We start from the raw sequence: 19,992 nt of genomic DNA, 5'->3' as shown, positions 1-19,992 counted from the left end.
ATCGCCCTTAGGTAAATTTTGGTGTAGTGCAGCCTGGCCGCGCAGAGGCAGAACAGGATGAACGAGACCACCTACTGCATTCAGCATCGCGCGATGTTTGCCAAGTCAGAAACAGGCCGCAGGGGATGAGAGATCAGACACTCACAAGAATAATGTACCAGCAGAGACGAGTTCGTAGGGCGTCCAGCCGGAGGACCGTGATTGAAATACAACTGCCCGTCGAGCGACCACGAAGAGTAATGGTACTATCTATACACAATCCTCCCCGCAGACTGGGTACCGCGATGAAAGAGAGAAAGAGAGAGTGAATTGTCGGGCATGTCGGTGAGCGGCTCGGTGATGGGCTGGAGCAAAGAATGGAGGAGGAGAAAAGACCCCGGCAGCCGATGAAAAGACCCTGGAATAATAACACGAGAGAATAGCTGAGTACCGCGGGAAAGAATGTATCACAAACCGCAAGTACTTAGTTGCGGACCACTTGAACAACACCAAACCTGCCATCGAGCCTGATCATGACTATGGGATGGACACAACTTGTTCCAATCTTCATACATATCTTATATCGAGTTTTCGGTGAGCGAGATCGCAAACTGATAGCTTACACAACGGGGATGTATCACGATGTGAATGTCAATAGATAAATTATTCCTGTCCTCGATGTATATAGCCTGTCTTACCCTTTCAACGAGTGGCTGAGTTGGCCGGGAGCCCGCAACTAATTAGTGCGGGCTCAATTTTACTGCGTCTAACGGTGCGGAAGGTGAGAATATTGAGCTCATAATCCTAATTTTTATTAGACTTAGTGTTGGCTGTACCGGAAACCCTCAAGCCATATCCAATACTTAGCCTATCTCTAGAACTCTTTATCGATATATCAGGGCCACGTAAGACGGATACAGCTCCCTACTAGTACTTTCGGCTGTACGTGCCAGAAGCGGAAACTCTTATCCATTCGCTTAATTCCATATATGCAGCGCTGTATTGCTAGTTCTGTTTGTGGCACCACTAGACATCTCATTTTCTAGCCAATGCGTCCTCATCTGCCATGCCTTGAAGTACGCGTTGTCGTCGCCGTGAGCAAAGAACATCGGAAACCACTGTGGACATGGCGTTGATATAGTGCAACGCATACACCATACTTCGATATACTTCATTGGCACTTTGAGCTTTAGACGAAGCCCCATGGTACTAACACCGAGTAAGTATGTGTACACTGTACACGGAATGCGATCACGTACTGTAAGGTGTCGTCACGGTGAAACTCGTTGCTTTCTTCCGAAGGTTGAGACAGGTTGGAATCAATCACTGCAACCGCAGCCGTCGGATTGTCGCCTGGAATCTGTCGGATCAACATGACGTTATACCAGTTTATATCGCTATGTACGACACCCATTGTGTGCATTTGATGCAGTTTTGACAGTAGGTCATCGATCTTTGCAGAAGTCAATCGCACGATATGAGGCAAAATGCAAAAAAAAGACTCACGACGTCAAAGATATCACAGCGACTACGCTGCTCGATAGTGATCCCATCCAACTCGGATAGCCGCATAGCATCTAGATACTCCAGAACATGCGCAATGGATATTTCATCATTTGGCAAGCGAATCTGGTGGTTCATCAGCACAGTCATCATTGAGAAATGAGAGTGAACAACCTTGTAGGAGCCAAATGAGTAAGGGATCAGGGATCCTAGAGACAGTTCAGATGCGGGCCGGGTATGATTCGTACTTGCGTACCTTGGAACGATTTTAGTTGACGGTAAGCCCAAGCTTCGATGGCCGCAGTTTGGGGCGCGCTGCGTCATATCTCTGGACAGTCATTGTTGTCATCGAAGCAGTCTTCTTCTGGAATTGACAAAGACTTTGTTGGTGTATCTTAATTCATACACTGCACGGTTTCGATCCACCATTGCCGAAAACATATCACCTTCGTCCACCAGTGCAGCGTCCGCCTCGTCCAGCGGAAAGTTGACGCCGACGTTGCCGAGGTTCACTGTACGTAGCTCCTCGAGCTCAGTTGCGAGGCAGAAACTACTGCAATCATTCGTCACAACTCGAGAACCACGATCTGCCGAAGGATGGTAAGCTCGAACGAACGCTGAACAGGGCTTGAATTATGCATGTTCTCTTGCTTCCGCCACTCATGGCTATGCTTTTATTACTTCCACCGCCCACCGCGCATCGCCTGCGCTGCTTGCTAACAGCTATGGGCAACTTTCGTGCATGTCTATATGAGCTTTCGTCAACATACCTTCGACGATTATAGTACAGAAGCCCTCGATTTCGAGGCGTATTGTTGCTGTGGCTCCGAGTCCTTGGTGCTCAGTTCAGAATCGGCTACGTCACGCGCCTGTCTTCCTACCAGCATGTACGTCCATCCCGACGTTCAACATGCATTGAAGAACCTGCCTCGAGAGAAGTTCTTCCTTGATCAGAACTCTCCTCAGGACTATCAAAGAGGCCTGCGCTATATAGACAAGCTGGAGCGTCGTCGTACAGCTGCCCTTGCAAAACCACTCTGGGAGACGTTGCCTCACGTGCTGGACACCAAAGCTATCTGGCAGTTATCGTGCTCGAACCAGGACGACCGGAATCCGGAAATGGCGGCCGCCGCTGATGCGAGGTCGACATATGATGCGTCAGAGGATTTGCCATACCCTGGTCCAACTTACTCGGTTGGGGGGAAAGATAGCTTCGAATGTTTTGACAGTCCCGATACTCAGAGGCCCGTGGATATGCTGAAGTTTGGGGCACGTGTACTGCAAAGTTCGCAAATAATAGGATAGAACGACGAGGTACAGCGAGATTACATTGTATCTCGAGGAAGATCTCGATAACATAATACAAGCAGATGCGACAGCTGTAGAGATCTTCGCGACCTCGTGAACATGCAATGCGTAAAGCGGCCCGAGCCGAGAAGCGACTGACAGAGAGAATGAAAGAAGGCAATACAGAATAACACGGCAGAACAGAAGAACAATGCCCAAGGTTAGACGACTGAGATGAACTCAGGCCCCTTAGGCTCCGCAGGGAGCGACTTGTCGACGTTGTCGGACATCCGGTGCGGCGCGCCAGCGCGCGAGGCGCGTAAGAGGCCGACGAAGGCGAGTGCGAGGAGTGCGAAGAGCACAACCCAAGAGAGCCAGGCGAACGCCTGGAGTGCGGTGAGGACCCGGCAGGCTTCGTACAGCGGGTCGCACCAGGTGAGGTCGCCAAAGGTGCTCTGTAGGATAGGAATCCGACGGGAGGTAGGAATGAAGCAGAGGAGAGGGGTGTAAGTGAAAAGAGTGCGGAGGGAGGGGGAAGCGGGACGTACGCTAGTGATGGCAGCACCAACGAACCACATGAGGTTGAGGATGGAGAGTGCAGCGGCCTCGATGTTGACGGGCGTGGCGAGCGGGTGGTCGAACCAGCGCGAGGCATCGATCAAGTTGAGCCTAAAATGAAGAGATCTCCATGAGTCTAGCCATCTGAAAGGGCGATGAAATGAAATGTGTGCTAACACGAAGGGAATAAATCCGAACGCAAGCAGCGTGCAGACGAGCATCTCCACGACGACGCTGTCTGCGCGTGGAAGTCAGCATTGACACCAAAGATGATCCGAGAGTGATGGGCGCGCACCGAAGAAGTCCCGCCCGCCGTTCAGGGTATCGCCCTTGGGCAAGTTCGTGGTGTAGTGCAGCCTGGCCGCGCATAGGCAGAACAGGATGAACGAGAACACCCACTACATCCAGCACCGCGCAACGGCGACCAAGTCAGAAACAGGCCGCAAAGATGAGAGATCAAGTACGCACGAGAACAATGTACGAGCCGATACGGAGCCGCGGGGCGTTTAGCCGGAGGACCATTGCTGCAACTTCACTGCGCGTCGAGCGACCAGGAAGAGCGAGGGTACTATCGATACACAGTCCTCCCCGCAGACCGGGCAGAGCGATGGTGGAAGAGAGAAAGAGAGGGCGGATTGTCGGGCATGTCGGCAAAGAGCTCGATGCTAGGCTAGAGCAACGAATGGAGAGGCGAAAAGGCCCCGGTCGCCGTTGCCACGACCCTGGGCGCTTGAGGAAGAGGATAAACTGAGCACCGTGGGAACACGCTTGTACGGTTCGATCACAGGAAAGATATCAGAAGCTGCCTCTCACTTGGTACTCTTGCGACAATCTGTAGGCCCAGTATGGCTAGACTGTACTCAATTGAACAACACGGAACCTTGATATTACGCTCGACTATGTGATGGACACAACTTGTCAGGTACTCAGATGTTTCATCTTGGCCTTTCGGTGGCTGACCAGGCTTTTCGATTCTCTAGCGAGGCAACATGGTATATTTCTCGCATGGAGGCCAGTGCTTTCCGCATAAGAATGGACGGTACATCAAGCCCGGAATAGGAAGCGAAATGAGACCCAAATAGCCCGGATGCGGCGATTCCTGTACTCGATGCATATCCCGTCTTGAACAGCGCCAAGTCAAGGATCGCTGAATTGTCCGGGAGACTGCAACCCATCTGTGCGGGCTTGATATGACTACGCCGGACTCGGTCGTGTCAAAAATGGTACGAGGGCGTATGAAGCCAGGGCATTGCATTCGCAAGGCCAGCTCGCAGAAAAGGCTGTCCCCACAATTAGGTAACCGATAAATCTAGAGTGTAGAGAGGAAAGCAGTTGTTTACTTCCGAACGAAAGCAATCAACTCAAGTTTGTCACTCCGGGCTTGACCGCCTCAAGCTTCACTCGCAGCTCCTCCCACACGCGTTGCTGCAACTCTTTACCCGCGTCACCCTCAGTGAGGGCGGTCGTAGGAATAAGCTTGCAATCCGGAAGGTGAGCGCCGTGAGTCTCAGGACCAGCTCCAGCACCGTAGACAAGTACGCGGGCTCCGACCTCGGTCGGTCGGGCTACCACACGCATCAAGCCGCGAGTGACGGGGTTGAGGGGGCCATATCCACGAGCGAGGTCACTCATGCAGAAGCTATATAAGCGGGTAGGTCAGTCGCGCGGCGAGCCGGAGAGTTAACGAGGACGTGTTCACCTCGGGCAAACGCTATTTACGATGACACGGCTCTGGGCCACGGGCGAGAGCGCAGCGATCTGCTTCACAACGAACAGCGCGAGGAGCTTGGATGTATTGTACCTGTCGGATAGGTTCGATCGCTTCTCATCTGCCAGTGCTGCGAAGATCCCGTCCTTTCCCGCCTTGTCGCGCTCCTCGAACTTTGCGTATCTGTACATCTCCGAACCGGTCACGGTGATGTGAGCATATCCGCCGTGTTCCTTCGCCGATTGTGAAAGTTTGGGGTGAAGGAGAAGCGCGAGAAGCGCGAGAGATACGACGTTGGTAGTGACGGTCTCCTCGTTCCCCTCCGTTGTCGCCCATGAGAAGGGCGTCACGCCCGCATTGAGCAAGAGCACATCAAGCCGGGGGAGCTCCTCGGTGACGCGGGTGGCGAACTCGAGGACGGACGCATAGGAACTTAAGTCGAGGTGCATGACGCGAACGCGACTTGCATCGCAGCCCGTGGATTTGCGGATGGCGTCGGCGGCGGCTTCGGCCTTGGGTAGTCCGCGGCAGGCGAGGATGACGGAGGACGCGCCATGTTCGATGAACTTTTGAGACGCAGCGAGGCCCAAGCCAGATGACGCTCCTGTGACGATGACGGTCTGGCCTTCGAAGGAGAATGTGGGTTCCGCAGGGCGGTTGTGGACGAATTGACGGTCAATGAAGGTGACCAGGAAAGACATAGCGGCGACGCGTCTAAATTCACCGACACGTCCATGCTCTCAAGTAGCGATCCAGGATGTATGATCACAAATCGGTGATTTGCCTAGGATTGCGTGCCGGGGAGACGCGTCGACGTCGGCGAAACGCGCAAGCATTCGAGTAATGACAAAGCACGACGAGGTACACGCGAGGGACGCAACCTGTGGTTGATTTCTCACGGTAGGTAGGTAGGTATATTTCCGGCGCGGTCCCAATAGCGGGACAACCGGTTGCCGCACCGCACGTCAATACGCACGGGTGAGCGAATCACTGATCAGTTATTTATTAATCGCCAACGGTGGTGGTAGATTACTTATGAGCCTAGATCCCTAATCCCATACCATACCATACCTAAACAGGAACGGCCCATATTATTCCCCCCAAGTGCCGACGCAGTTCGGTGACACTATCTCAAAGGATGACTCATCAGTACAATGTCATTACTACAGGCTGCTACGCACTGCTCACAATACGTATCACCAGGCTGTCAGCCATACTATGTAGATCATGAAAGTTGCAGTTGCAGACATGATTCCCAGAGCACCGAAATGTAGAGCTGAAAGTAGACGAAACTGCGAATTAAGTGATCGCGCGACTTTTCGGAAGAAACATCGTCGCACCACTATCTCCCCGAAGGCACCGTGTCCAATGCGATCAAGGAAGTAAAGATCATCACCGAATAACATAGTACAAGACACGTAGCTCCGGGTCGTAGCCATCCAAATTCTATAATACAGTTTCCCGGACGTTCTCGTGTTCCGATGGCGTGAGAGCTCCGAAGGATAAAGAGAGGGTTGGATCAGGACAACGTCGTCACTCCGGGCTTGACAGCCTCAAGCTTGCCTCGGAGCTCGTTCCACACCTGCTGCTGCAATTTCTTTCCCGGTTCGCCTTTGGTGAGACCGCCCGTAGGACTGAGCTTGCAGTCCGGCAGGTAGCCTTCATGGGAATCGGGCCCTGCAGCTGCGCCATAGACGAGGGTACGGGCTGAACCTTCCGATGAAGGCACTCAGTTTCACGATGGCGTAAACTGTGCTATAGAAGTCTATAAAAACTGTGCAGGCTTAGTCGGTGACAGCGTTACGGAACTCCTACGAAATCTCGAAGTTCCATTAGAGCTGATTTGCAGCTGATAAATATTAGCGACGAATTCAATTCGCGGCCTCTCATTGGTGGAGAAGCAAGTTGACCGAAGTTTCCGTAGATAAATATTATTGGCTGTAAATCAGCTCTATTGAAGGATATTGAAGAATGGTATATGCGTCACGCTACGTCAACCCCACGCCCGGAGTGGCTTTCGATGTTTTGCGCTCAGGATGCAGATGACGCATATTTCAAGATGTGGAATATGAGAAGGGTTTGGAAAGAAAACGCCCGGGGCGTCTGACAGTGCCATTATGTACAAACTGCACGCTCTCGCGCATAACAACATGCTCGACCGCCTGGCGCGATATTGAGTTCTTGCTTGCATGGCAGTATCGCCGACCTCCATTCTTCGGATGAAGGCAGCCGCTTCATTGTCCCTAATCTCAATCGGTAGCTTGAGCTAAAGCCTCACGCCATCGGGATGGATCGAAAGCATTCTATGGCATTTGCATACATGCGAAAGCGATGCGAGGTCATCGTGGCCGCGCACAAAGCGGGCTGCGATGCCTGTTCCGTGCATTATACATTGAACGGCGTAGCGAGCGAAACAAAAAACGGCCGCGAAAGCCGAGGGTATGACGAAAAATTATGACCAGTCTGGTCTTTGGCTCTCCCGAAGGAGTCCGCTCAGACGGCCGACGTGGAGCATGCTGGAAGGCGATCGGACACCACAGACGGGAAGCACTCACGGGCGGGCGGAGGATCTTCAGTTTGTGCGGCTGTGAGTCTACGCTGAGCAACGAGGAAGAATACGAGAATATGAGCAGGAAGCGGCTCACGTAAGTGTCGGTAGAAAAGGCATTTCGTCTTCAGGAGGTTGAGGGTCGCACGATTTGCTGATCGTTCACCGGGGGGTACGCTATAATAACCGCCAAGAGTCAGTCGTCGCCACCAAAATCTCGCCAGCCTCTTCCTCGCGCCAGATGTTGCCATGATTTGAAGCCAGTCAGAACGATCGCCGAGAGAAACATGCCGCTTGATCTTGGTCTTTGAATCACACACATTGCCCGTACGCCGTCGACTAGATGCTTGAGGTTGCTTGAGGTTGAGCTTGATGATCTTGCGTAAGCCTTCGCCGATCTTCTTGTCGATGGTTACCGCGGCCCCTTGTCGAACCCTTGATGGTCTTGATGTCTTGTGGTGTCGCCAGACGTACCAAGCCAAAGCATAACAGCGCCGAAACATAGTCTAAGAAGGGCCACATTCTAAAGGAAAAGTCTCTTGAGGCATTGCGAGTGCTTGAGGGTCGAAGCCAGGAAGCCAAGGAGCCAAGGAGCCAAGGAGCCAAGAGACCAGAACCATCTTCTTCCAGGCGTTGAGGAGTATTGATGCTCTTGAGGACTTGAGGACACTATACTTGAGGAAGGTCTTGATGTCACACCGGTAGCAGACAGTCCAACTTGAGGTACGATGGCTTGAGGATCTTGTGTGGCGCAGGTGGCGATCGAATTGATGGAAGCGGCGTGCCTTCGGTCATTCGGCTGCGGTACGTCCACGGTCAATGCTGAGTCCGTAACCCGTAAAGTCGATGCTTACCAAGAGGCCAGGGGTGAGGCACAATGGTCGCGATCTTCATGTGGCGCAACGGCCCTACACGGTGTACGAGATCGTTCTTGAAGAGGGTCGAGCGGCTATAGGCGTGTAATAGCTATTGTCAGATACCTCGATGCCGTGAAAGTGAAAGACAGAGCTCACAGAGACCTAGAGAAGGTCGACACGTTATGTGGCGTAGGCTGTTGTCGAGCGGCATCGGTCCATCGGTAATATCCAGAGGCTGGGCATGGTTAGCGACGTTTGCGGATACATGACATGACAAGGCAACATGATGATTATAGGCGACGAGGGCGGGAGGTAGTCGAGGTAGATGCAGAAGAGAGGAATACGGGGGCGATTGCCACATACTGGCCTTTTATACAACAAAGAACAAAAATTCGCACGCCCCACAGGAGCCACGGCCACCCTTCTGTGCCTCCCCTGCACTGGACAGCGAACAAGCGGACAGCAAAATGCCGGTCGTGATCCACCAGTGAAAAGTATTGTACCACCGTTGTAATCGAGAAACTGGTTACGGTGCGCCGTACGCAACCTTTTTTCTCCTACATGACGCGGGCACGCGAGCGTCCTCTGAAGATGAGCGTATATAAGCAGCGCTGAGATATCGTGGTACAAAATACATAGCTGATGGTCGTATACGTCCATCGCCGACTCTACCTCCTCCCCCTCCTCCACTCCGGTCCTCGGGCTCCACCACCTCAATGCCCCCTGCCTCCTCCCCCATGCTGGAACCTGAAATTGAACCCCTCGCCACCGAAAAAGCTGCCTCCGCCTGGCGCGCCGCCCTGCTGGAAGAACTGGGCGAACGGATGCCCTCCGGCACCGCCGAAGGGGTTCCCACCCTGCTGGAATGGATGTCCACCTTGGTTTGAGGTCGGGTCCATCGGGTCGTCGCCGTTGTCGAATCGACGGCGGAGCTCGGGGTCGGAGAGGACCTCATACGCCTCATTAACGGCCGCCATCTGCGCCTCCGAGCCGCCCTTGTCCGGGTGCGCCTTTAGCGTCGCTTTCCGGCTGCACCAAAGAGCGTACCATCAGCGAACGGTCATCTTCCTCGAGGATGTCAAAAGCGCAAAGAAAAAAACGCACTAAGCCCGCTTGATCGTCTTCTCGTCCGCGTCGCGCGCGACGCCGAGCACCTTGTAATAATCCTTCGCCCGACTCTGCTTCAACAGCCTCTGCGCCTTCTGCAGCCTCTGCATCACGTTCCGGTCGCTCCTCCCGCCGGCCTCCCACGCCTTCTCCAGCACGCGCACGCTCTCCTCCCACTCCTCCCGCGCCGCGTGCGCCTCCGCCATCCCGATCAGGCCGTCCACGTCCTCCGCGCGCCCGTCCATCGCGAGCAGCCGGGAGCAGTGCGCCTCGCCCGCGGCGGCGCGGTTGAGCCCGACGTAGGCTTTGCACGCGGCGCGGAGGAGGTACGCGCGGCGGGGGGACGCGCGCGCGGCCTCGACGTGCAGCGCGTCCTTCGACGCCGGCGGGAAATGCTCCGCGAGCAGCTCCTCGAACGTCTTCAGCAGCTCCGCGCCCGGGTACGTCTTCTCGGCGGCGGCGCCGACGCCGACCACGTGGTTGACCACGCCCCGCCAGTTTTCGCCGGCGAGGAGCGAGTCGACTTTGGCGAAGGACTTGTCGAGCGATTTGACGAGCCGGTGCGCGGATTTGCACGGTTTCGAGTCTGGGTCGTGGCGGAGGCATTGTTTGAGCGTGTTGAGCGCGGCCGGGTGCGGGTCCGCGGGGGAGAAGGGGGTGAGGAAGTAGGTGAGGCGGAAGATGTGCATGAGGAGGTCGGGCGAGGGCGAGGTGAGGTGCGTCAGACGTCTGTGGACAAGGATGCGCATGTCAGCGATATGTGGTTGCGGGAAGCAAAGCGGGAAGGGGGGAAGGGAAAAGGGAAGGGAAAGGGACGTACGTGAGGTCTCCGACGGCGAGCTCGACATCCCCGCTCGCGATCGCGCACTCCGCGCGCATCTCGCGCAGTTCCGCACTATGGCTCGCGACCGCCAACGCCTCGCTCGCGCTTTCCACGCACGCCGTCCACAGCGTCGCCTTCTTCGCCCTTTCCGCCTTTTTCGCGGCCTCCTCCCCGGCCTGTACGTCCGCCGCGAGTTGCGCCGCCTCTCTGCTTCCGGTCACTTTCCGGTTGAAGTCGGCGAGGGCGGCACGCGCGAGGGTGAAAGCGCCGTCCTTGGCGTGGATGCGCGCGGAGAGCAAGAGGGCCTTGTCGAACGTGCCCTGGGTGAGGTCGAGCACCTTCTGGAAATCGGCGAGCGCCTGCGGGTGGCGCGAGGTCGAGTAGTAGGCCGTCGCGCGCTTGTAGTAGAGCACGTAGTCTGCCGGGGATTGCTCTGCGCGATGTCCTGAATGAGCATAGGGCGTCACACCGGGGAGATGAGGCAGACTTACCGATGGCGTCAGAGTAAGCCTTCGCTGCATCCGCGTAGTGGCCCGCTGAGAGCAACGCGTTGGCGCGGTTGATCAGAGGTTGTAGTGTCGGTGGTGTCAGGGAGCCGGTGCCGTCTGCGCTGGGGTCGGCCCCGGCGAGAAACGCCACTAGGAGCGGAAGAATCAGGGCGCGAAGGCGCATTATTTTGTGCAGGACCGAGCAGCCAATGCAGCAGCAATAACGCAGTAACAAGCACAGAGGAAATGAAGGAGGAGGAGTAGGAGGAGGATATACTGCCGAAGCGACAATGCGAGAGGACGGATTTGGAAGGTGAACACGGAGCGCCACGTTCGCGTCTGCGCAGGCTCGGTCCCAACTCTTCGGATGCGTGATCGAGCGTAGCCGACAACTCTCCGGCGTCTCTCTCGTCCTCATTCCATTGACGTATTACTCAGAGCTGTCATCGCTAACAGACTAAACAATGGGTCGATCTGATGACATGAATTCCACTGTGAAAGCTCTCTACATACACGATAATATCTAGATTCACTGCTGTTCACCCGTACGCTCTTGAGTCGATGCTCGACAATCGAACGAGTCTTCACTCTGGCGCATATAACCCCGCGCGATCCATTGGCTCATTCCCTGCTCGGTGACAGCTAGCTGGTATTGACACCTCCACAGAGTCCTTCCTATCATTCCACCCTGGAATGCTTCGCGCTACTTATGTGCTTGTTCCGCCGCGTAGAGCACCAGATCGATCGGGAACCCGTCGAAAACCGTCAACTACTCCGGTCTCGGCTCGGAAGCGGTATGGCCGCCGAACCAAGTCTCTATCTCGTACACCGGCGCCTGCAAGCATTCCAGAAGGCGAAACATCCTGGAACGGCGCGATCATCGACGTCGTCCGTCGATTCATTCGGTTTCGAACAATTGCCCTGGTTCGGCGGCTCAGATAGTTCGAAGTCAAGCACGATCAAGGCGGAAAGTGCGTGTGTGCTCTATCCCCCTGTAACCGTCTCAGGGAGTTGGATCATGTTGTCCCAGGACATATCCTCATGTGCGACGCCCAGGTTGTGCATGAGGTATACAGACTAGGGTAGACCTCTTGGGCGGCTACAAACATCAACCGCGTACATCTGGTATCCTTTTGTCTGATATTTTCCTGCACTTTACCATGCTGCCTATCCACCATCGAAACGTTCTCCGAAAGTTGAACGCGAGCCTCATTCCAGGCTAATAGTCGAGGGACTTCCATACTCCTCGTTCCTCGCGATCCCGTATCGTTTCATGCCAGTGGTCCCAATGTCCGCCCTCTCCTCCCTGACTCGTGAACAAAGAGAGCCATAGAGGGTGCGGATGCGAGGAAGCATGCTTCGCGTACCACGCCTCGACACACCCAATCGGCACGCGATATCTCTCGAGAAGGTCTAACAAGCTACAGACGTATCACTACTCGCATCACGACAGTCAAAGCTATGCTCACAGGCTCACCAGTACAAATCTGCGTGCACGTTGTCGTAAAAGGGATGCGGCGGCTCTGCCGTAACGAAGTTTATGATGCAGATAGAGGGCAGGGGGCTATGGTCTTGGTGCAGCAGCATGATGTTCCTTGGGTGCAAGTCTTCGTGTATTACTCCGAGTTCGTGCATTAGTAGGATTTTCTCCAGCATATTCTCCACCTGCGCGGTATGCGGCGGTGAGAATGGTCGTCATCTGACGCATAAAATGACCCACGAGGTCTATCACGCGATATCCCAAGCGCCGTTCTAGGTCGTCACGCCGTTTGAAAGAAGCCAGAGGTACTCCATGTAGAGACTCGATAACGTGAACAACGCAATTTTCTCCGCTCGGAAGGTGTATCTGAGCATTTTGTTAGGAGCCATTTGCTATAGAAACCAAGTCTAGATGGTTACCTCATAAAATCCAAGTGAGTAAGGTATGAACGAGCCTTAAATGGCATGCGAAAAGTTCTGTTTAGTTTCAAAGAATGACGACGAGGACGATCACATACCTTGTAAGGGCGAAGTCTTGCGGTACGCCCAAGCCTCCACGCCTGCGTCGTAACGAGCGGTGCGTAACCCAACATCGTCGCAATTCCTGTCTTTGTCGAAAAAGTCGATATTTGGCAAAGAGTACAAGCTCTGCTGATATATCTTGACCCAAACCTCTCGGGGCCGTTCAGGACCGACATGCAAGAAGCCTCCGTAGACCTGAGCGTGTGTGTCGCGTTTCGCCCGGACCACTTGGTTGAGGGTGACAGCCGCTTCTCGAAGCTCGGCGGTGGTCAGATCGTCACTTGAGAAGAGAGTCGGTCTATATCGATATGTTGGAACACGGTCGGATACGTTTTGCAGCGAATAAGTCCAAGAATTGCTTAAGCGGAGAGTACAAGGGAGCGATTGGTGGGTAGGCCTGCGATTGGTGGACGGTAGACGCAGTCGTTTTAGCTCCGCAATGTAGCGTTTGCCAGAGGGGACGTCACACGGAACATCATGGTCTACAAAGATACGGTTGTCAGGTAGGGTGCTGATAACCTGACTGGCCCATGCGTCGAGGTTCATGGCGGATGTGGGTTACGAGTTGTCGCCTGGCGGCAGGCTCGCTCTTTTCATCGACACTCGATTTCTCACGCTTTCCCCACTCCACCGTTTCTGCCAACGCCAATGACCGCCGATGATTATCCTACACCCTCTTCACACAAACAGGAAGGTCGCGAGGGCCTCAGGGACGAGTAAAGCCAAGCAGCGGGCGATGCCTCAGGGTCGCAATTATGGACGGAATTCTGTGCCAGTACATCATCCACGGCGGCAAGTGAGCGCATAATGCACTTTTACGAGAGCCGGATTCAAGCCCGGTAATGAATAAGTCGCCCAGGCCCGTAATTCTCAATGTCATCTTCTATGATCTCCCTCAGTCGGCAATCCTTGTTCCAGGCCACGAAAACCGACTTTTCACCCTTGCCGGAAAACATCGCGAGCCACGGCGGACGCGGGCTCGCTGACGCGCGCGCTTCGAACCATTCTTTGATACCATCCCGGTTACAATACGCCCAATCGTACAGAAGCTGGAGCATGCTGGGCGCGAGAGGGGCAGGGTCAGCCGCGTGCGTGGCGCGCGAGGTGCATAAGCAAGATGCGGGGGGAATGCTGACCGGGTGCCGTCGGTGCCCGCGTTCTTTCCATTGAATGGCCTAGCGCGACTGAACCCGACGATGGCCAGGGCCGAGCGCGGGTCGGCTCCGAGAGGTCGCTCCAGCAGGACGATGTTCTTGCGGGATAGATGTTCATGGACGATCCCGAGCACGTGCATGGCGTGAATCTGTTCGAGGAGATACTCGACCTATTACGTCGATCAGATCATGTCGTTAGAGGATTTATACGGGCGTAAGACCGGCGCACCATTTGGTATTTCGTGCATCCAAGGCGTTTCTCCACTGCTTCTACCCTCCACTCAGATAGCGGGCTCCCGGGGAAATATTCCAGCACATGAGAAATCGAAGGTTCGCCGTTCGGGAGACATATCTTGTAGCTGGCGTCAGAATAGCGTAATGGACCTGAGGCAAAAGAAGCTGCATTCGAACCTTGTATAAGCCTAACGAACGTGGTATAAACACGCCTGCAAACGAAGACGAATGACGTCCTGTGATAAGCAGTAATTCCTGTATATAGAAGGAAACCCCTCGTTACCTTGCAGCGATGCCAGCTCGCGGTACGCCCAGGCTTCGATAGCAACTTTATGAACGGTACCACACCAGTAATGTTCGCGAAAGTACGAGGAGTCTCGGAGGTAATCTAGGCTCTGTTGATATACCTTGACGCAGACGTCCTGGTTATCCCCGGATGCGGTCTGCAGGCTACCTTTGTACACTTGGGAGGGAGCGTCGCGATGGACCCGGATAACCGCCCGGAGCGTGATCTTCGCAATACCCGCGCAAGCTGAAGTTGGTTGCATAATATCTTGTACGAGTCGACCGGGAGACTGTGCGCTTTCTGATTGGGACAGGCAGGAGTAAGTCCAGGCATCGACGGGAAGGAGATCGTGCGGCAGCATCTGCGACAGCGGGGACGCGAGGGCCACGGCGCGGAGTTGCTCCAGTCTCGCTGTGTATTCCTTCACGCTCTCGTATGTCTTGGGCTGCTGTTCGTCGGTAAAGAACTGTGCGTCCGGGAGAACCGACAAGACGTGCGCCACATGGGGATCCAGCTGGATTCCGGGGCGCTTGCCGTCCGGATCCGACATAGAAGAGCTCATAGTTCAGGCAAGTAACCTTGTATCTAGCCTCACAGCGCGTAGAAACAGAGCCCGGCACTCAGTCAGCTAGAGATCAAGCAGAGGAAGAGAGAAAAGGAGAACCTGAACGTCGCGAAGCGAAGGGGCGCGAAGGGGCGTTCACTGTGAGTCACGTGGATATGCCCTCGTCGACCTGAGTTTGCGGTGGTGCAGTGGTCGTTCGGTCGTTTCGTCTTGCCCCAGTGTACTTCTCCTGGCTTTTCCTCATCTTTGCGTTCTCACTTGCGCATATCTGCGGCAACCTGTATCACCCGCGTTTTCCTGCTATAGCCGCCGCCTGAAAGGATGCAAGCCTCGACCTCCAAAGCGGTCGCGCACAATGCGCCTTTGCCGCCCTCGCAAGCCTCTGCGGGGCGCTCGTCGCGGATAGCGCCCCACTCGCACATCAAAGGGCTAGGACTCGACGCGGAAGGTCTAGCGAGCACGGATGGAGCGGGATTCATCGGTCAAGACAACGCGCGAGAGGTGCGTATCTCACTTCGCTCTCAACTCTCTGCGGGAACGCGAGCGTTATATTGACCATCGGGCTTACCACGGTCGACCAGGCGTGCGGCGTCGTCGTGGACCTCATCAAGTCGCGCAAGTTCTCCGGACGCGCGCTGCTCCTCGCTGGTGCGCCGGGCACCGGCAAGACCGCGCTCGCGCTCGCGATCTCGCAGGAGCTCGGCGCGAAGGTGCCGTTTTGCCCCATGGTCGGCTCGGAGGTGTACAGCACCGAGGTGAAGAAGACCGAGGTGCTCGCGGAGGCGTTCCGGCGCGCGATCGGTGCGTGTTCACGCTTGCCAAAAATCCTCGATGTCAAAGTCGCTCATCGTTACCTTTTCTATCTCCCAAAGGGCTGAGGATCAAGGAAACGAAGGAGGTGTACGAGGGCGAGGTGACCGAGCTCACGCCGACCGAGTCGGAGAATCCGCTTAGCGGGTACGGGAAGACGATCGCGCACGTCGTCGTCGGGCTCAAGACCGTACGTAACGACACGCCCTTCTCTTTTTCTCACCGGCATCGTCTCTCGGTGAGCTGATCTGTATGTTTAGGTAAAAGGGACAAAGCAGCTCCGGCTGGATCCCACCATCTACGAGGCGATCTTGAAGGAGAAGATCGTCGTCGGCGACGTGATCTACATCGAAGCCAACACCGGGGCCGTCAAGGTAAGCGTTCTCTCTCTCTCTCTCTTCGCTTCCTCGTCTAACTTACCCACGCTCTGCGCAGAGAGTAGGTCGCTCGGACGCGTACGCGTCCTCGTACGACCTCGAGTCCGAGACGTACGTTCCGCTCCCAAAAGGCGACGTGCACAAACGGAAGGAGCTCGTGCAAGACGTGACCCTCGGCGACCTCGACGCGGCCAACGCCCGCCCGCAAGGTGGGTCACGCAATGACCATCGTTCCACGCCCTGTGGGTTGCTGATCGATCGCGGCCAGGCGGGCAGGACATCATGAGCGTGATGGGCAGCCTGATGAAGAGCGGACGGACGGAGGTGACGGAGAAGCTGCGGCGGGAGGTGAACAAGGTCGTGAAGGGCTACGTCGACCAGGGCGTGGCAGAGGTCATCCCCGGCGTGGTCTTCATCGACGAGGTAACGCCCGCCCTTCCTCCCCTCTTTTTTCCGTTCTGAAGTTCTCGGACACAAAATCCCAGGTGCACATGCTCGACATCGAGTGCTTCACGTACCTCAACGCGCTCCTCGAGTCGCCCATGGCGCCGACGGTCGTGTTCGCCACCAACCGCGGCCACTCGCTCGTACGGGGTACGACGGACATCGTGGCCCCGCACGGGATCCCGGTCGACCTCCTCGACCGGTGCCTGATCGTCAAGACGGAGGGATACACGCGCGAGCAGGTCGCGCGCGTGGTCCAGGTGCGCGCGGCGGTCGAGGGGCTGAAGCTTGGCGAGGGCGTGCTGGACCGGCTCGCGGAAGAGGGCGAGCGGAGCTCGTTGCGGTGCGTTCTCATCGTTTGCTCTCGTGCTTTTTTCTCTCGATGCCGGGCTCTGACATGTAGATGTTATGGAAACAGATACGCGCTGCAGCTCCTCGCGCCGGCGTCCATCCTCGCCACGCTCGCGGGCCGGGGCCAGATCGAGGCGGAGGACATTGGCGAGATGGGCGAGCTCTTCCTGGACGCGAAGACGAGCGCGGGGATGATCAACTCGTGATCGTTTCGCCCCGCATGGCATCCGCGTACGTCGGTCAGGTCTTGGTGGGCGCACGGTTGCCGGATAGCCGATCGATCGCTGCGGTGAACCCCCTCTTCGCTTCAATCTTCCCGTCCCTGAAGGTCTCGTTGGGTCCGGTGTGAGCACCGGCTTGGGGAGCCGTCCGGCGGGGGCTGATGGTGGGACGGGTCGCTTCGTTACTGGAGCGGTCTACCCGCGGATATTGCCGTGGCGGATCTCGAGCGGGAAGTCGGCACGCACGCGGGCATGTGTGGACGCAGGGTTTTGAAGGGGTTGCGCGTCTTCGCTGTTTTGTATGTATGCTCAGCTGACCCGTGCTTCGCGATGCCATTGCCATGAGATCGCTCATGAACTCGACGTGGACGTTGAATGGTACTCGGACATGAGGGGCTTGCGCCCGCACAGCGATTGGGAACCTGCAGGTGAGCGGCACGAGGTGTCGTTCCTTTAGCGTGATCGCCGTCCTGGGGGCGGGGGGGATGCTGTCGGACCTGAGATCCTCGAAGGGGGATTCTTTGAGATGATGGGATTGTCTCTCGGCGCGCCCGGCTTGCGACAGAGTTTGCGCAAGAAAATGCGCCACAATTCCTTCCAGCATCAACCTATCGTTGATCGTGGATCTGCGGACGTCGAGTCCGGCCGTGCCGTACCGAGTGTGAATGCTATATTATGCGGGTGTGGCGGGGATGCGGAACGTTCTTGCTATCTGTTGCGGGGACCTATTTGCGTCGCGAGATCTGCCGGGACGTCACATGGAGTGAGTGCACTGAACGTCGTGTGTCGAACTACTACCGAGTGGTCATAGGGGCCGTTCTCGCCCACCGTGTTCGCCGATAATGACGGCGGCGTATCGGTGCGCAGACCATAGCGCAGACACGCCGCTGATACCTTTTGCTCTTCCGTGAGCGCGAGGACAGGGCATCTGACGAAATTTCCGGAGTTCTGGACGAACTACTATAGGAGAGCGCGATTGGAGGCTCTAGAAACGGGATCTTCGTGGAAGCAAAAACCTCGATTTTGGTCATTCCCCCCCCCCCCCCGGCCCCCCATGGATCGCTTTCACGCAGGACCATAGCAACGGTGCATTCTCGGACCGCGCCGGAGTTTAGGCGCGTATTGGGAGCTTCAAGGAGGTTCTACGCGCTCATGGCTCGGTAAATGATTTACTTACGGGTGAAGCGGCGTGACTCATAGATTAAAATTTGTCCTGGATTGGCGTGCACTAGACCACGAGAACGCGCGCCCAGACAACCGGCCAAGATGACATATAAACGTTGAATGAACCAGTCGGCACTTGAATGTAGGATTTTCATTCAAAACGAGGGGTTTGGTTCCTTGGGACCGATTATTCGAGACCTTTTCATTGATGCGGCCATCGTTCGAAATGCGGCAATAGATGGATCGAAAGAGATGCCCGAGCCAGTCGGGGGATGCCTAGAAGGTAACCCGACGAATGTGATGCACCTGATCATCCGGGGTTTTTTCTTTCGACGGTGTGGTTGCGGTGCGTAGTAGCCATATGTCTGTCCCGAGACGAGCGAAGGAAGACGAGCGGTATAAGACCCAAAATATTTTCCGACAGACGAACGCACAGCAGATCCGGTGCCCGAATGGGTTCGCGAGCACAAAGCAAATGAGTGTGGGAATTAACGCGGACGGATGAGATCGGAGATTCGTTGTGCCTCTTGGCCCTCCCCTCCACGCTCAGCTGACCCGGTGCTTCGCGACGAGATTGGTCCGTGTCCCGCGCAAAATGAGGGAGATCGATGTGGTCTTCTGCGTGTCCCCCCCTAATTTGACGTGGAGGCGGGAAAGAGCTCGCGCCCCGCTGGATGACTGGGGAACGTGTGAGTTGAGCGGCCATGCATAAGCCGCTTCTCTTCTGCGTCCTTTAATGACCGTCTTGATGTGCGGGGGAAATCGCTGTCGAACCTGGAGTGTATGGCACGCCCTCTGGTGCTCGGCGCGCCCGGCTTGTGACAGGGTTCAGGATGCGCCGCAGTTCCACCAGCATCGACCCTACCGTGGGTTTAGATCTCGGACGCTGCACCCGGCCGACCGTGCTCAGGCGGGGTGGTATAACGGGGTGGTGCGGAACCTTTTTACTATCCAGAGCGGGCACCAAGTATATTACTTCCATCGCGTCGCGAGATCTGCGAGACGATCCGTCACATGGAGTGCAGCGCGACCGAAAACGAACGTTGCGTCTCCGTTTCATGTGGGGAATCGTTCGGGGGGTTCGGTCGGTCGGTCATAAGGGCCCGTCTCCACGCCTCGGCGCTGTGCCTCGATAACGGCGGCGGGCGTATATCGCTGCGCGGATCCCGGCGCGTGCGCTTTTGGTCTCTTCCGCGAGCGCGAGGAGGCGTGGGGGGGCACCTGACGGCACAGCGTAAGTTCCGAGCAGTCGCGGGGTGAGAGACGCGGACTTTTTTTTGTTCGACTGGCAAATCTTCGTGAAGCAAGCCAAGGTTTGGTCATGCCTGACCCCCTTTCCACCTTCACGTCCAGAGCAACGGTGCATTCTCGGACGTGGCCGGAGTTTTAGGCGGTTTGAACCGGGTCCTCTGCGTCTATGGCCGAGTTAGGGCCGTGCGCGTGAGCTTGATGTGTGTTCTGTATGGGGGCGCGCATACTACTTACATAGATTACCCATCGAGACCGTTGGACGAAACGCGAAGATAT

General features: G+C 56.0%; 4 protein-coding genes across 4 annotated transcripts; 1 reads left to right on the top strand and 3 right to left on the bottom strand.

Annotated features, from left to right (window-relative positions):
* Positions 1 to 2,812: 2,812 nt before the first annotated feature.
* PUNSTDRAFT_55590 (uncharacterized protein) lies at positions 2,813 to 4,004 on the bottom strand. The gene is made up of 5 exons (XM_007388344.1): positions 3,796 to 4,004; positions 3,623 to 3,725; positions 3,505 to 3,565; positions 3,318 to 3,438; positions 2,813 to 3,224 (listed from the first exon to the last, which is right to left on the bottom strand). Exons 1-5 carry the CDS (start codon positions 3,847 to 3,849, stop codon positions 2,991 to 2,993), a joined length of 573 nt encoding a protein of 190 aa, XP_007388406.1. The 5' UTR covers positions 3,850 to 4,004; the 3' UTR covers positions 2,813 to 2,990.
* Positions 4,005 to 4,683: 679 nt separating this feature from the next.
* On the bottom strand, positions 4,684 to 5,736 carry PUNSTDRAFT_76673 (NAD(P)-binding protein; the record flags this gene model as incomplete). The annotated part of the gene is made up of 2 exons (XM_007388343.1): positions 4,684 to 4,966; positions 5,027 to 5,736. The coding sequence occupies 2 exons, from the start codon at positions 5,734 to 5,736 to the stop codon at positions 4,684 to 4,686; spliced, it is 993 nt and encodes a 330-aa protein (XP_007388405.1).
* Positions 5,737 to 9,025: 3,289 nt separating this feature from the next.
* PUNSTDRAFT_128368 (DnaJ-domain-containing protein) lies at positions 9,026 to 11,123 on the bottom strand. Its single transcript, XM_007388342.1, has 4 exons — positions 10,862 to 11,123; positions 10,368 to 10,803; positions 9,545 to 10,276; positions 9,026 to 9,469 (listed from the first exon to the last, which is right to left on the bottom strand). Exons 1-4 carry the CDS (start codon positions 11,040 to 11,042, stop codon positions 9,154 to 9,156), a joined length of 1,665 nt encoding a protein of 554 aa, XP_007388404.1. The 5' UTR covers positions 11,043 to 11,123; the 3' UTR covers positions 9,026 to 9,153.
* A 4,179-nt stretch (positions 11,124 to 15,302) lies between these two features.
* PUNSTDRAFT_55588 (RuvB-like helicase 1) lies at positions 15,303 to 17,672 on the top strand. Its single transcript, XM_007388341.1, has 8 exons — positions 15,303 to 15,599; positions 15,680 to 15,899; positions 15,971 to 16,098; positions 16,169 to 16,282; positions 16,344 to 16,494; positions 16,554 to 16,708; positions 16,771 to 17,072; positions 17,148 to 17,672. Exons 1-8 carry the CDS (start codon positions 15,420 to 15,422, stop codon positions 17,284 to 17,286), a joined length of 1,389 nt encoding a protein of 462 aa, XP_007388403.1. The 5' UTR covers positions 15,303 to 15,419; the 3' UTR covers positions 17,287 to 17,672.
* The last annotated feature ends 2,320 nt before the right edge of the window (positions 17,673 to 19,992 follow it).

The sequence above is a fragment of the Punctularia strigosozonata genome, assembly GCF_000264995.1.
Source record: "Punctularia strigosozonata HHB-11173 SS5 unplaced genomic scaffold PUNSTscaffold_18, whole genome shotgun sequence".
Lineage (NCBI taxonomy): Eukaryota > Fungi > Basidiomycota > Agaricomycetes > Corticiales > Punctulariaceae > Punctularia > Punctularia strigosozonata.
The sequence above is the reverse complement of the archived record's forward strand: the minus strand, read 5'-3'. Positions and strand labels throughout refer to the sequence as shown.

What these genes read in the sequence shown, in the direction of transcription:
- PUNSTDRAFT_55588 (XM_007388341.1), top strand. Translation starts at nt 15,420, where the DNA reads ATGCAAGCCTCGACCTCCAAAGCGGTCGCGCACAATGCGCCTTTGCCG. An exon ending in GGCCAACGCCCGCCCGCAAG is followed by an intron (nt 16,495 to 16,553) that starts GTGGGTCACGCA and finishes GATCGCGGCCAG; the next exon opens with GCGGGCAGGACATCATGAGC. An exon ending in GCGTGGTCTTCATCGACGAG is followed by an intron (nt 16,709 to 16,770) that starts GTAACGCCCGCC and finishes ACAAAATCCCAG; the next exon opens with GTGCACATGCTCGACATCGA.
- PUNSTDRAFT_128368 (XM_007388342.1), bottom strand. Translation starts at nt 11,042, where the DNA reads ATGCGCCTTCGCGCCCTGATTCTTCCGCTCCTAGTGGCGTTTCTCGCC. An exon ending in GGCTTACTCTGACGCCATCG is followed by an intron (nt 10,804 to 10,861) that starts GTAAGTCTGCCT and finishes GACATCGCGCAG; the next exon opens with AGCAATCCCCGGCAGACTAC. An exon ending in CTCGCCGTCGGAGACCTCAC is followed by an intron (nt 10,277 to 10,367) that starts GTACGTCCCTTT and finishes CCTTGTCCACAG; the next exon opens with ACGTCTGACGCACCTCACCT.
- PUNSTDRAFT_55590 (XM_007388344.1), bottom strand. Translation starts at nt 3,849, where the DNA reads ATGGTCCTCCGGCTAAACGCCCCGCGGCTCCGTATCGGCTCGTACATT. An exon ending in TCGGCTCGTACATTGTTCTC is followed by an intron (nt 3,726 to 3,795) that starts GTGCGTACTTGA and finishes TGCTGGATGTAG; the next exon opens with TGGGTGTTCTCGTTCATCCT. An exon ending in TTCGGATTTATTCCCTTCGT is followed by an intron (nt 3,439 to 3,504) that starts GTTAGCACACAT and finishes TCTTCATTTTAG; the next exon opens with GCTCAACTTGATCGATGCCT.